Source organism: Anthonomus grandis, chromosome 10, assembly GCF_022605725.1.
Source record: "Anthonomus grandis grandis chromosome 10, icAntGran1.3, whole genome shotgun sequence".
Lineage (NCBI taxonomy): Eukaryota > Metazoa > Arthropoda > Insecta > Coleoptera > Curculionidae > Anthonomus > Anthonomus grandis.
Window position 1 is genome coordinate 4,317,396 of NC_065555.1, and position 14,200 is coordinate 4,331,595.

Consider the following 14,200-nt stretch of genomic DNA (forward strand, 5'->3'; position numbering starts at 1 on the left):
TTTATCTGAATATTCTAATTTTTCCAGTTTTTTTCATAGAACTACTTCAACTGCCTGGAATAATTCTTGTTTTAGTTTCGTCCTTCCAGGCAGTTAAATGTTTATTCTTGAACAATCCAAGGGAATCCATGGGAAGTCAAAACTGTTCGATTTTAACCTTATCCAGAAGAATTCTGAAAAAGGATCTATTTGCAAACTCTTGTTTTAATTTTAAGATGCTCCCACTGCCTTGAAAAATGGTTGAACCTACCGATAGCACAAAGTCATTTTTCAAGGCCTAGAAGGAATTATAAAATAGCATCAAATGCCGTAAATATTTCCCAGGAAGAAATGGCTTTATGTCTATTTGAGTAAGTTAAAAATTACTTCAAAGACCTGAAATAAACTGGAAAAAAAAACATGTTTTTGACCTAAAACTAAATAGGGGATGATACAGTTTTCTTCTTAATGGTGGACTGAGAAATTGTAAGGCAAAATTTTGTCCAATTAAAGGAGTCGTTTGATTTCAATACTCTCACCTTAAATACCAATAAAACTTATTTTATAACGTTAATATAGTTCTTATCTGACTATAAATATAACAGTTTACTAATTCAATGAAATGTTTATGTATTCAAATCGATGAATATTTCAGGTGGGACTAATAGGCAAACAATTTGATTAACAAATTTGATATCTTAATTAAGATATCTTATTTCTAGATTTATATATCCTAAAGAGCACTTAGAGAGAGAAGAGCTCCTAAAGAGCACTCCACAGAGCTAACAAATTTTAAACTAAGATTAAATATCGTGCAAAAATTTATTTTCTGCACTGATTGATTCCTATCTAACGTTGGGCAATGATATACTAAAAAAAGTTACTCTCAGAATCTATAAGGAATTTCCAACCCATCTACATAAAATCAGAAGTGTGGTAAATAATATGAATATATTGCATAGATGTAGCAAGACTATATTAGCAACAAAGAATATCACTTTGTGAGCACCTAAAATACATAATATGATTCCAAAAGAAATTCAAACAATTACAAAATATAGGGAGGAACTTACCGATTGGATTTAAAATTCAAATAGCAAGATTCAAGATTTATTAAATTAGCTCGTTGTTTTATATGTAAAAAATGAAATATGCATGTTTACTGAACTTTGCATTCGTATTAATAAATAAATTGTGAAACTGGGTAAACTTATAGGTGTATGGATTTTAAATAAGTGTTGTGAACTCAGTTGTTTAGACTAATATATGGACTTCCAACTCACGATAAGTGGGTAGTACCGCTTCAAATGTAAGCACGTTTATTTTAGTGTAGTCTTAAATTATTCCAAAAGCGTTGGAAGATATAAATAATCATAGAATTATTTGAAGTTCAACGAGACCATCCGCAAGGTCGTAGCTTTTAGGATAGTCGAGATATGGCATTTTTAATGCCCATTTTTGGCCTCAAAAACGAGGTCGAAAAAATACTCGATTTCGTAGTTCTGCTCGGATGAATATTTATTCCAGGAGTTCCTGTAAGAAACGAATTAAGTCCACTTTTACGAACTAGGGAATAACTTAGGTTCTGATAGGCCAAGTTTCAAAATTTTTGATTTTGAAGATTTTTTGAAGTTTTTCCCACTTTTCCAGAAGAAATGTTGAAAATCCTCCCGAAAATAATGAAAATATTCGAATTTTTATTCCAGGAGTTCCTGTAAGAAACAAATTAAGTCCACTTTCACAAACTAGGGAATTTCTTAGGTTCTGATAGTCCAAACTTAGAAATTTTTAATGTTTAGGTTTGTTTGAAGTTTTTCTTACTTTTTCAAAAGAAATTTTAAATATCCTCCCAAAAATAATAAAAATATTCGAACTTTTATTCCAGGAGTTCCTGTAAGAAACAAATTAAGTCCACTTTTACGAACTAGGGAATAACTTAGGTTCTGATAGACCAAATTTCAAAATTCTTGATTTTGAAGATTTTTTGAAGTTTTTCCCACTTTCCCAGAAGAAAATTTTTAAAATCCTTCCAAAAATAATGAAAATATTCGAATTTTTATTCCAGGAGTTCCTGTAAGAAACAAATTAAGTCCACTTTTACGAACTAGGGAATAACTTAGGTTCTGATAGGCCAAATTTAAAAATTTTTGATTTTGAAGATTTTTTGAAGTTTTTCCCACTTTTCCAGAAGAAATGTTAAAAATCCTCCCGAAAATAATGAAAATATTGGTATTTTTATTCCAGGAGTTCCTGTAAGAAACAAATTAAGTCCACTTTCACAAACTAGGGAATTTCTTACGTTCTGATAGTCCAAATTTTTAATGTTTAGGTTTGTTTGAAGTTTTTCTTACTTTTTCAAAAGAAATTTTAAATATCCTCCCAAAAATAATAAAAATATTCGAACTTTTATTCCAGGAGTTCCTGTAAGAAACAAATTAAGTCTACTTTCACAAACTAGGGAATTTCTTAGGTTCTGAGAGGCCAAATTTCAAAATTTTTGATTTTGAAGATTTTTTGAAGTTTTTCCCACTTTTCCAGAAGAAATTTTGAAAATCCTCCCAAAAATAATGAATATATTCGAATTTTTATTCCAGGAGTTCCTGTAAGAAACAAATTAAGTCCACTTACATGAACTAAAGAATAACTTAGGTTCTGATAGTTCAAACTTAGAAATTTTTGATATTTAGGTTTTTTTGAAGTTTTTCCCACTTTTCCAGGGCCACATAAGGAACGACAGTAAACCTACAGGGACACTAAAGGATTCCAATAATTCAGGAAAAATTGCTTCACACGCTTGGAATATGTAAATAATTAGAGAAAAGCAGACTGGGTTGATTTAAAATTGTAAATCTAGTTTGGCCACTGCCCGTGTCATCTTCAGGTTTATCAAATAGACAATATTGCATACTTCTTCACTCTTATTTAAATATGGAGAATAACAATTTGCTGTTTCATTCATCGCACAATGAAAACTGGGCAAGCAATACTATACTTAAAAGTGCTGTATGTGCAATCCTGCTTCCGCAAAAAATTATTCTTTGTATAAATTTAAAAAGTATATTGAAGGGTTTCTTTATTAAATTATATATCCTGAAGGAATATTATATAGGTTTTTTTTGTGTGGCTCACATTAGTTTTCTCTTCATTTTCTGTATCTTTAACATCCACATTAGGTCTTTTTTTAATTTGTTAAAAAATAAATATTTCATTTATTTAAATTGAAAATGTGTACTTTCTAAGGGTGCATCGCATAAGTCCTTTTTTATTTAAAGTTGGTTCATGTATCGATTTTGTCAAAATCGACATGCATAACATGGTAATTTGGTGAATAACAATTTGTTTGTTTTCCTTGACAAGTAAATCTCTCTTGAATTTAAATGCATTCAATAAAAAAACAAATAATAAATATTTGAGTATATATTACATATTTTAATACGCATACAATATCACTATTATATTCTATATACAAAATTACATAAAAACTATCATCGGCTTTAACAATAAAATTTAAAACTATAACTAAATTGCATAAGACCGGGGGAATGTTATGTCAATTTTTGTCGATTAAAATCTCATTTTTCCTTAAACTAATCTCATGTCTACCGAGTAACAATTAAAAAAAAATCACTTAATTAATAGACCTTAAACCTGTACCGCCCCATCGCTATCGCCGCCCCTACTAGTGGTGACCGCCAACAATTGTTTGGTGCTGCCCCCGCTAGCGTAACTGTCCGCGCTACTTTTCACGCTCGCCACGCTGATCGGCGTGCCCGGCACCTTATGTGGCGTGCTCTCGATCGAACTGGTGGGATTCCCCAAACTTTGCGACTCGTATAACGTGTTAGTCGACGGTGCCGACGGCTCGTCCGGGGTGTAGTAATCGGAATCGTCACCGCGTTCTATGGACAAATTGGCATTATTTAGGGTAGATTGGGATGTTATCTATCTATTTATACTCTATATATTTTTCATTTAAAAGAATAGAAACCGATATCTTTAATGAGTTGGCGATCAAGTACAAATTTCTAAAATATGAATTTTCTTTTATTTTATTATAAAATTTATTTCTTATTGTACTAAATACCTTATTTAAATAAAAAAAAGTATTTATAGAAAACTTATTAAGACCGTTAAAAATATTTACTATCACAGTGGATTCTCTACAGCTAAAAACAACCAAAGAGAAAGTTGGGCAATTATTAACGATTTTCGCAATAAGTTAACCTAAATAGTTTTTATCATAACATAGCAAATGATCTAACCAAAAATTTAACTTCTAATTCTGAGCCATTATCTGATCTTGAAAATGTGTGCAATAAAAACTCGTTTTTTTAAAACAAATAGGTACGAGCTTAAAGAGGTAATTTTGGAAATAACAAATAAAAAGTCAAATGGAGATGAAGAAACCTTAGGGAAGGTACTCTTGAAACTGCCTGATAAAGCCTTGAAAGCCCTTTTATTGTGTATTAATGAATCTGACTCAGGCTACAGGGTGATTTTTCTTTTTCCAAAGTGACCAAAAACTAGTTAAAAGAATGATGTTCAATTTTCTTCAATCATTTAATATAATAACTTCTAAACAGTATAGTTTTCAGGAAGCCAGAAGTACTCATGATGCTGTCTTGAGTTTTCTTAAGGATGTATAATTTGGATTGAATCAGCAAAGCCTGATAGTGGCGACATGATCTATCCAAGGTCTGCGATTGTGTAGATCACCGAATACTGCTGTTAAAGATCGAGAGATATGGTTTTCTCAGCTTCTTTCTTTCTGGCTTTTTCCTTATCCTTTTTGCCGTTATCAACATGTTGTGTGCTCAGAAGTAAAGTCCTTATCATTGAAAATTAAGTGTGATATACCACAGGATGATTTGGGTCCTATTTTGTTCTCGCTATATATTAATAATCTTGTTTAGTTGAATATCGCTGGATTTAAAGCACCTTTTTGTCGTCAGAAACCTACCCTTACCGATTCCTAAGAGTATTTAGTTTTTTACTAAGTTTTTAATCACTTGCCTATTAATTCATTAAGGACTTTTAGGAGGATTGCTAAAGAAGTTACTTTATTACGACTTGGAAGAGTTCTACCGGCACGTCTTTGAGGATATTGTGTAGTTTTTTTGGGTTCATTTCTTGCTGTGAATGAGGCTAAACTTTTATTTATATATGGTTTGTAATTAGTTCTATAGTTTATACTACCTTTTACTTTTAATACATTCTTTATACAACATATTTTATCTTGAGGATAAGTGCATACAAGTTTTGTTAAAAAAAATAATATATAAAATAATAATATATAAAAAAATGTATATTTTTTTAAGCAATAAAGTAGTTTTTGACTTGACATTGGTGCTACAAGAATAATGCTTGTAAGCATTCTAAGCACTTATGGGTTTACTTTACCTCCATCTTTTTTTGTTGCATTAAAGCTGAACGTGTTCAATGTCTCAGTGAATCTCAACAAACTTAAGTAAAAGCATGTGCTTCTGTTTTATTCATATAAGCCTATATATTTTTCATTTAAAACATAGAAACTGAGATATTTGATGAATTTGCTACGGAGTATAAAATGATGATTTTTAAGATAGCTGTACAACAACATTTATTTCGCTTAAATAAAGCGTTTTTATTGCAACATTCTGTTGCACAATTAAAAAAATAATTTAACACTTAATTGAAATAACATTGATAATGAATAAAATAATGGAAAACGTCACTTTAATACATGCACAAAATGTCACAAACCATTCACTTCCAGGCATTTGCTTCACAAAATAGGACCTTAGAATAAAGTTCCTTATTTATTCCTGATAACATTGGTAGAATTATGAATTTTTGACAATAGTCGCTCTTATGTACGTATAAATTAATAATAGACTATATTATAACCTCGGTCCGGGCTACACGGAGGTCATGAAAATTCACTGCCACGACCAAACAATCTTGAGGCAATCAGTGCATCTAAAAAATTGCGACTGAATAATGCAGTGGAGAGTTCCATTGTGCTTATATTACTCGTTATGTCGTAAATTTAAAGAAACATCATCATCGAGTAGATCCAGAAAATTATTTTGTAAATACTGGGTTTTATCAAGCCTTGAGGGTGCTCATAAGGTCCAATAATAAAATACCACATCAGATATTAATGGAAAATTCCTACTGAAAATAGCGTTCTCTGGTTAAGTGTGGATTTTCCAATTCCCACGTGTGATTCTTTCGCCAATTTTACACACATCGTGATGATGAAGGTCGTGATAAAAAGGGTTTTGATTTAGTAGGATCGTAAGTTTGATGCAGAAATTGATAAAACTGAAGCCTGGTTGGTAATAAATGTTGCGCGGGATTGAAATGATAAGGGTATAGTTTTTTCAGTGTATATAATTTCTAAAACTGCGGTTTTATGAGTAGTGTTTGCCAAATATGTCTCGTACTTTATTATTTTAAATATAAGTACATTATATAATTTTTCTGCTCTATCATTATTATTATATTATAAGAAATCATCGGATAAGAAATACCTTATCGCGCCGCCGCCGGTCATGCGAAGCCAGAATGCTGAATCACCATTGAGATCCGATATATTTTTCGCTGAATTCCGAGGAATTGTTTTTTTTTTGTTATGATGGTGGATTTTGATATATGAGGACGATTCTGTGCTTCTCCGTGCTCGGATATAGAAGCCGCTCGTGTTTATAATATAAAATAATTGTATTTGATTTAATTTACGTGAGACGGATTATAAAGTATTATTTAAGAGTTTTTGTCGTTTAATTTCAATAAACAATATAGTGTATTATATTTATAACTCGCAATTTCGGAAAGCTTCCAAATTACTCAATATAATTACTTTACAGGAATATAAATATAGGACATTTTATTTTTAATTTAAACTACAAGATTTTACACCTTACGAATCTAAAAAAATTTGCAAGGAAAAAAAGAAGCAAATCAAACGGTTGAATGTGATTCATCACAACATAAACAATCTAAAAAGAAATGAACTGTCTATACAATTTAACCAAAATTCACTTACTGCATTTCAGTTATGTGGAGTTCCACATTGGGACCTGTTTTATTTTGTATTTATACTAGTAATCTCACCAGTTGTTTAAAATATTGGAGTGCTCATTTATATGCTGATGACATGCAACTCTACTTTTCTTTTTTTCCTGAAAGTAAAGAAATAGCTGCCAAGAAAATAAACGATGATCTAAAAGTCTTAATAGATTTCTTAGAAAAACACAATCTGCAAAAAAACTCGTCTAAATCTACCTTCCTGATTTTCGGTAAAAACCGCGAAGTATTGCATCAGAGTATGGCTTTGGAAGCTTCCTCAAACAAGCTTTTGCATTCTACTTATTCCCGCAATTTGGGACTTCACATTGACACCAATATGAGGTATAAACAGCATATAAGTAAGTGCATTTAATCTGCTTATTCTAATTTAAAACAACTGTTTCCGCATAGACACCTGCTTTCAACATCTCAAAAAATTACCTTATGCGACGCTCGGGTTTTGAGTCATTTTAATTTTAATTTTGCCGACGTCGTATATGGTCCATGTTTAGACTCTATCAACAAAGGTCGAATTCAGCGAGTGCAAAAGTCATGCTTGCGATTAATTTACGGCATTCGTCGTGGAGATCCTGTCAGTTACATGCTACGACAAACCAAATGGCTTTCCATGAAGGATCGTAGAAATTTGCATGCTGCTACTGTATTTCATCAAGTAATAACTTTAAATCGCCCCTCGTAACTTTTCTTTGAATCTCCGGCATAGAGGTCTAATTTCTCCGCCTTTGCATACCACTATGTTTTATCAGCGGTCATTTTCTTATAATATTTACTTAATTTACAATCAGATTCCGGGGGACTTAAAAAACGTATCAACAAGCAAGATTTTTTCTTAAATTTTAAAGCATATGATATTTATTATCTTTGTATCTAGTTAAGATATAATGTTTTATTGTAAATTGGGCAAATAAACGATTTATTATTATTATTATTATTATTACTTACCCTGAATTAACAGGATTTTAAATTACATGGAGAAAGTGAAAATAGAGAAAAAATTAAAACTCTAAGTCTCAGTCTCAAAATGTCTTTTTAATTAATCAGGTGACATGTTTCGCTAATAAAGTATCATCAGACAAAACTAATAAAGTATAGCTACTCTCTAAGAGTACTTAGCAGGTCATCTAGCTATAAGGTCTGATGATGCTTTATTAGCGAAACATGTCACCTGATTAATTAAAAAGACATTTTGAGACTGAGACTTAGAGTTTTCATTTTTTCTCTAGTTACGTAGGTCTCTTTGAGATAATGGACGAGTTCTTTCAATTTGAAAGTGACGATGACTACACTTCAATCAATTCGAAGATAAAATATTCATTTACGAAAATTAAATCACTCAAAAAGAGTTTTATAAGAATATTATGATGTCATAATACCTCGAAACTTTATTTAGCAAATAAATCCACTAAATTAACGGATGATACAATTTAATCCAACATTTTAACCTGAAATGTTTAATATTCGCACTTCGCTCGCATATTTATAAAAGGACATCCGTCAACGTCAATCAGTCCCGATGAACAGACAGAAGCTTTCGGCAGTCGGAATAATCTTGTCTAAATTAGTGACTGTTCATACTTAATTTAGAGACAATCAACCTGGAATTATTACAACAATCGAAGTCAGTAAATATGAAAAATCAATCATTTATCACTTAATTCAATAGGAAAGCTCATAAATGAAAATTAAAACACCGAGAATACTTGAGAATACTAAATGGAAAACATAACCTGTTAAGACAATAAAAATGAAAGTGACAGATTTACCTTGGAAATATCAGTAATGATTTTGTTTTCTGTTAATGAAAATTATGGGAAAATAAATCAATAAAATCATATAGTTTTTATATTTCCCAATGCAATCAAACATCATAAGGTATGTGCCAAAGATCTTTGTCCAAAACAAAAGGGATAACTCGAATTCAAAAGCAATTAATTCTCTAAATTACTTATAGAATAGATAAGAACCAATAGCTATCAAATTTTATATCATACCCCAATTGTTCCTTGGCATACTATACTGAAGTGAATCGAAGAATTGTGGTGTTTTAAAATACCCTGCCAGTACTGTCTCTCTCAATATTGAAGAGAAGGTACCCAACCCAAATAAGGGATAAATTCAATATTTATAGAAGGCATTTATTATGAATTTCTTTCTTGCTAGGAAATCTTTTGAATTATATGTGTGTTATCTTTCTACGTTATTTATTCGGAATTAACTTAGAAAGTTTTCTATTTGTGCTTTATTGGATAAAATAATGTTATAAATTCTAAGTAATTAAATGCATTCTAATATTGACTATAGGATCATCTATGCAAAAAACAACCGTAACAGTATATTGTTGCTGCTAGCCTGCTGATATTGGTCCTAATGCCCTACGACTGCTAAAAATTAGTTTAACATAGATTGGAATATTCATTATGTCTAGAGATTATTAATTAGTTAAAGTTATTCCGTTTATAATTAATATCAGTATGCCTGAAATTAGTTTAATGATTATTAAGTATCCATGACTACGTTAATTTGTAGTATCTGTGTTTAAAGTTTTTAACAGAAAATGCAAATATATTTGGAAAACGGGTTGGTTAACCGTAATAAATATACTATAGGTTTTTTTCTTAGAAATCATCCTTCTATCAGTTACTTCAATAAAAAAAAATAAAACTGTACTAGCAAGAAAGTTATAGCATACAACAAGGTGTGAATATGGCATAACTAGCGCCCTATATAAAAAATAGAATAAAATCATTTTCCTCACACTAGAAAACTTTCGATACCCCATTTTTATGTCGATACCTAAAAAACAACTTGAGGTGATAAATGTATCCTACTTATGAACGACGTTTTACTAAGGCATATTTGGCTCAGCATCGATATTTTCACGAGTTTAACTTAGAATTGCTTTTTAGCCTATTCATTTCCGACCACTCTGTATTTTTCATTTCAAACAATAGAAACTGAGATATTTGATGAATTTGCCATGGAGTACAATTCTCTAAATAACATGCTTATAAGCGTTATCGTAGATCGGCACTGTAAAACTGAGATATTTGTCATGGAGTGTAAGAATCCACTGATTATACGTGAAAAATTATTCCAATCAGTCTCTCAGACCAAAATCTAACCTCTCACTTTAAACACTTCCCTTACCATATTTTCCATCCTTCTCTTTACCATTTCCGCCCTTCTTCTCGGACTTAATCTCCAAGTCGTCCTCGTGATCGTCTATGTGGTCGATAACGTCATCCATGTGCAGAGCGAGATTACCGGATCGGGAAACACTTTCGCGCTTCTTAAGCAGAAGCGGAGACAACTTTTCAGCTTCGCTGTCCTCGTCGATGTGCTATGAAATAAAATAACTCTTTCTCTCCCCCCTTTATTATACACACAATAACTTATTAACCACTATTACTGGTAAATCATTAAAAGAATTATTAAATACAACAGAAGGATTCATGATCACATACTGGTTTAATACAAATAGGGTAATTTTAAACAAAGAAAAATCAAATATTATAGTGTTTCAAACAATGTAACATACAACAGCCATTGCAAATGGAATTTGGCAATAATGATTTAAATGTAAACGAAAATGCCAAGATGTTAGGTTTATGTATCAATGAACACCTTAACTGGTCATACCATATAAACCAGGTAATAAAAAAGTTAAATTCTATTTGTTACGGTATTAGAGAAGTTGATACACGAATGAAAAATCCTTAAGAATTCTGTACTTCGCTAACTGTGAATCTATTGTTAAATATAGTATAATTTTTTGGGGAAAAGATAGCGTGTTACAAAATGTTTTTATTGTTCAAAGAAGTTTGATGAGAATTATAAAAAAATGGGTTTTCTTCAAAGTTGTAGGTCAGTCCTTAGAGATTTGGATATTACCGTATATGCTTTTGAACGTTTGATGTTTCTTTTTAAAAACAAACGTCTTTAGCAATCAAAAATGGAGTATAATAGGTATTTAGTTATAAACTTTTACTAACAGAAAACTCTCCACATTATGCATGTATAAAACTATTTAACTCCCTACCAGAACACACAAAAAGAATTGTATCAGTTGGAAAGCTTAAGGCTGCAATTAAGGATTTGTTAGTAAAGCTGGAACCCTACTTTTTAAGAGACCATTATACCTAATCCTAATGCATGTTTTTATTGACATTATTTCATTTCATGTAAAGTGTTATGTGATTTAAAATAAAGAGATTATTATTGTTATTATTACCTCATCCTTGTCTCGCTCGTTCACCATTTTAACCGAATCTTTTTGCCTCTGCTGTCTACTTCTGACTATCACTTCCCTTTGGTCCTTCAACAAAGGGCAGTGCTGCGTTTCCTTGGTACCATCTTCATCTGATCGGTTCGTTAGTACCGTCACCACAGCTGATCATAATCGCACATTAATTACACCATAATAAGAGTTTCCCTGAAACATTACTTACATTTTCCCCCATATTCCGGTGTACTGGGCTGACTCCTGATCTTATTAGGCGACTGTCGATTTAGGACTAAAGCCGCTTGGATCGCGTGCTCGTTCTCGGGAGATTCAACTAGATCTGGAACAGCTGAGGGCGGCTGTCGGGGCTGGCAGGGCCCATTTAGGGCTTCTATGAGGGAAACAGCCTCGTATCCGGGAGGAATATTCTCGCAGCTAGCCTAAAATGCCCCCCTTTTTAAGGACATTATTACATTATTAAAGAAATACTTACGTCGGGCTGGCTGATTGGGGCCAAACCGGTGCTGGCGCTCTTCTGTAAAGCCCTTATTTGTAGCAGAGCCCTAAAGGGGGCCCTGCAAATGGGGCAATTGTTCGCCTGATACCTCAGGGAGTCCGCGCACGAGTTACAGAGACACAAGTGTTTGCAGGGCAGGATCAAGGTGTCTCGCACGTCACACATGCAAATCACACATTCTGATCCGTTGTCTTCGGTTTCCTCGTCCGATGTCGCCTGCAATGCATATTTGAAAGTTAAATGGCAATTTTTCGGGTGCTAAAGTGCTACTTTGTCACTATTTTTGTTCTCTATGCCATAAATCTCTTGGAGCAAGTAGCAGAGTCCGTCCACCCACAGTTTTTGCTTTAGGGCCTTTAAAAGGTAAATTCCGTCGGCGATTTTTTCCACTGTGGCAATAGTTGCGTGCGACTGTCTCAGATCTGTAATCCACCACTTTTTATACTGAGAATTATTGTAAATGAGATATTTAAATAATAGGGCATAAGAATCTAGAGATATTTGATCAATTAACTTTAGCAGCAGTGTAAAGACAGATATCTGCAAGGTCCCTTTTCAACAGGTTCAAACACTTAACTGTGGCGTCATTATATATACCAGAATGTCTTTTATTTGTATATAAAATAAAAACTGAGACCAATTTTGAGCCTAAGGCATTAATCTACCTTCTTTCAAAAAAGCTTTAAGCTGTTTAACCCAACAGCTATAAAAATTTAAGTATCAGAACATTCAACATTGTAATGAAGGTCTTGTTGCTAGAAAAGGTATATTGCTCTATACAAGAATTCCTGGTGGATACATTAAATTTATATAGCAATTTTAACTGTCTTTATAATTCTGCTAAATTTTTCTAACATAAAGTATAGGTACATGATATTTTATCTTTGGTTTATTTGTTTTTGTTCTTAGTCTTAGAATTTTTATATTAATGTTCTTTTATGGTAAAATTCCATCTAGCTAAGGTAAGCTTCTGTATCTTTTTTATTATTGTAATAAACCTGTTGTGTCAATGGGTAACTCAAAATGCTTCGGTCATCCTCCACTGAATTTAGTGAGAGAATTTAGTGGACCCAACCATTTTTAGTTACCCATTAACTCCACTGCAAGTATGGACTACTTCTTCAAAACTGTTGTGGAAATAAATTGAAATTTGCCATGGAATATAAGAATCTAGTCCAATTTTCTAAATTTTGAATGTTATCAAAAAGTTTGTGATTGCTACAAGAAAAATCCTTATAAGGATTATTCTAGAGCAAGATGTTAGGACTTTTTCACTTAAAATTAAAGAATCTGAACTATCTATCTATAGCTGATAAAAAAACAATTAAAAGTACCTTCAGGTCCTTCGTCTACAGTACACTGAATGACCATGGGAATAATTTCCTTATCAACATCATACTGCAGGTCCTCCTCAGAAAATTTTGCAGGATTAAACAAATGGGTGGGCTGACAAAACTGCTGGTTTGCTCCTTTTTTATAGCGGAAAGTTTCTGATGATAACGATGGGTCCTTAGGGGTGTATCTATTTATTAAAATAATATATCTATAGTGTCAACTATTTGTGGATTATTTATACTTACAGGACCCCACTAGCGGTAATCTCCTCGGTACAAAAATAATGTACAGTAATGGCACATCGGACATCACAATCAAAAGTAAACTCAATATTAAATGAGGAGTTTGTACCCAATTCCACATCGGCACTATCACCTTTTCCATTTTCGAGTTTATTAATCTCACTGGAAGCCCTGACGAATCTCAAAGATTCCTTTCTTATGTTCACAAGGCATTTTAGTGTTTTGGTGGGTTCATTTGGCTGCGGAGGTGGATAAGGAAACTAAAATAACAGTTCCCTTATGAGCATCATTTTTATGGACATTTTAAGATTCAACTCACGGGGGTAGGACGACTTCCTAAGAAATTTAAATCGGAGTTTTCGCCAAAGAGGTAAGACTCTGGCTGAGGAGTATCAAACCTTTCTCCGCCCATTATGAAATGGCTTCCAAAATAGTTACCTTCAATGTTTGTATTTCGGTCAGAGGTATATTCCAGAGAATTCTAATAAATACAAATTACCTGATCTGGGGGGATATTTGTAAGCATGATTTGTGACCACATCGACTTCTTCAACCCCATTTCTTTGCCTGGTTGAAAGTAGGGCCCCCATTATGGCAATAAATTAAGTGTTTTCCAATGGTATTTAAATAAGGGGCATGTTTTGCAATTATTAACGAAATAATTGCGATTAAAAAGTGGTTTATCAGCTGAATAAACCAAATATAATATAATAATAAAAATATTTAGAAGATAACAATCAGCTGATTTTGACAACTGACCTATCAACAACGTCAAATTTGACTGGTGACAGCATGTCACTTGTCATATCTGTCAACTTCACTGACAGCTGC

General features: G+C 32.4%; 1 protein-coding gene across 1 annotated transcript; it reads right to left on the bottom strand.

Annotated features, from left to right (window-relative positions):
• Positions 1-3,383: 3,383 nt before the first annotated feature.
• Positions 3,384-14,117, bottom strand: LOC126741316 (probable E3 ubiquitin-protein ligase MGRN1). The gene is made up of 10 exons (XM_050447714.1): positions 13,869-14,117; positions 13,689-13,807; positions 13,373-13,629; positions 13,127-13,314; positions 12,063-12,214; positions 11,769-12,008; positions 11,502-11,715; positions 11,285-11,442; positions 10,201-10,393; positions 3,384-3,878 (listed from the first exon to the last, which is right to left on the bottom strand). Exons 1-10 carry the CDS (start codon positions 13,957-13,959, stop codon positions 3,622-3,624), a joined length of 1,869 nt encoding a protein of 622 aa, XP_050303671.1. The 5' UTR covers positions 13,960-14,117; the 3' UTR covers positions 3,384-3,621.
• Between the last annotated feature and the right edge of the window lie 83 nt (positions 14,118-14,200).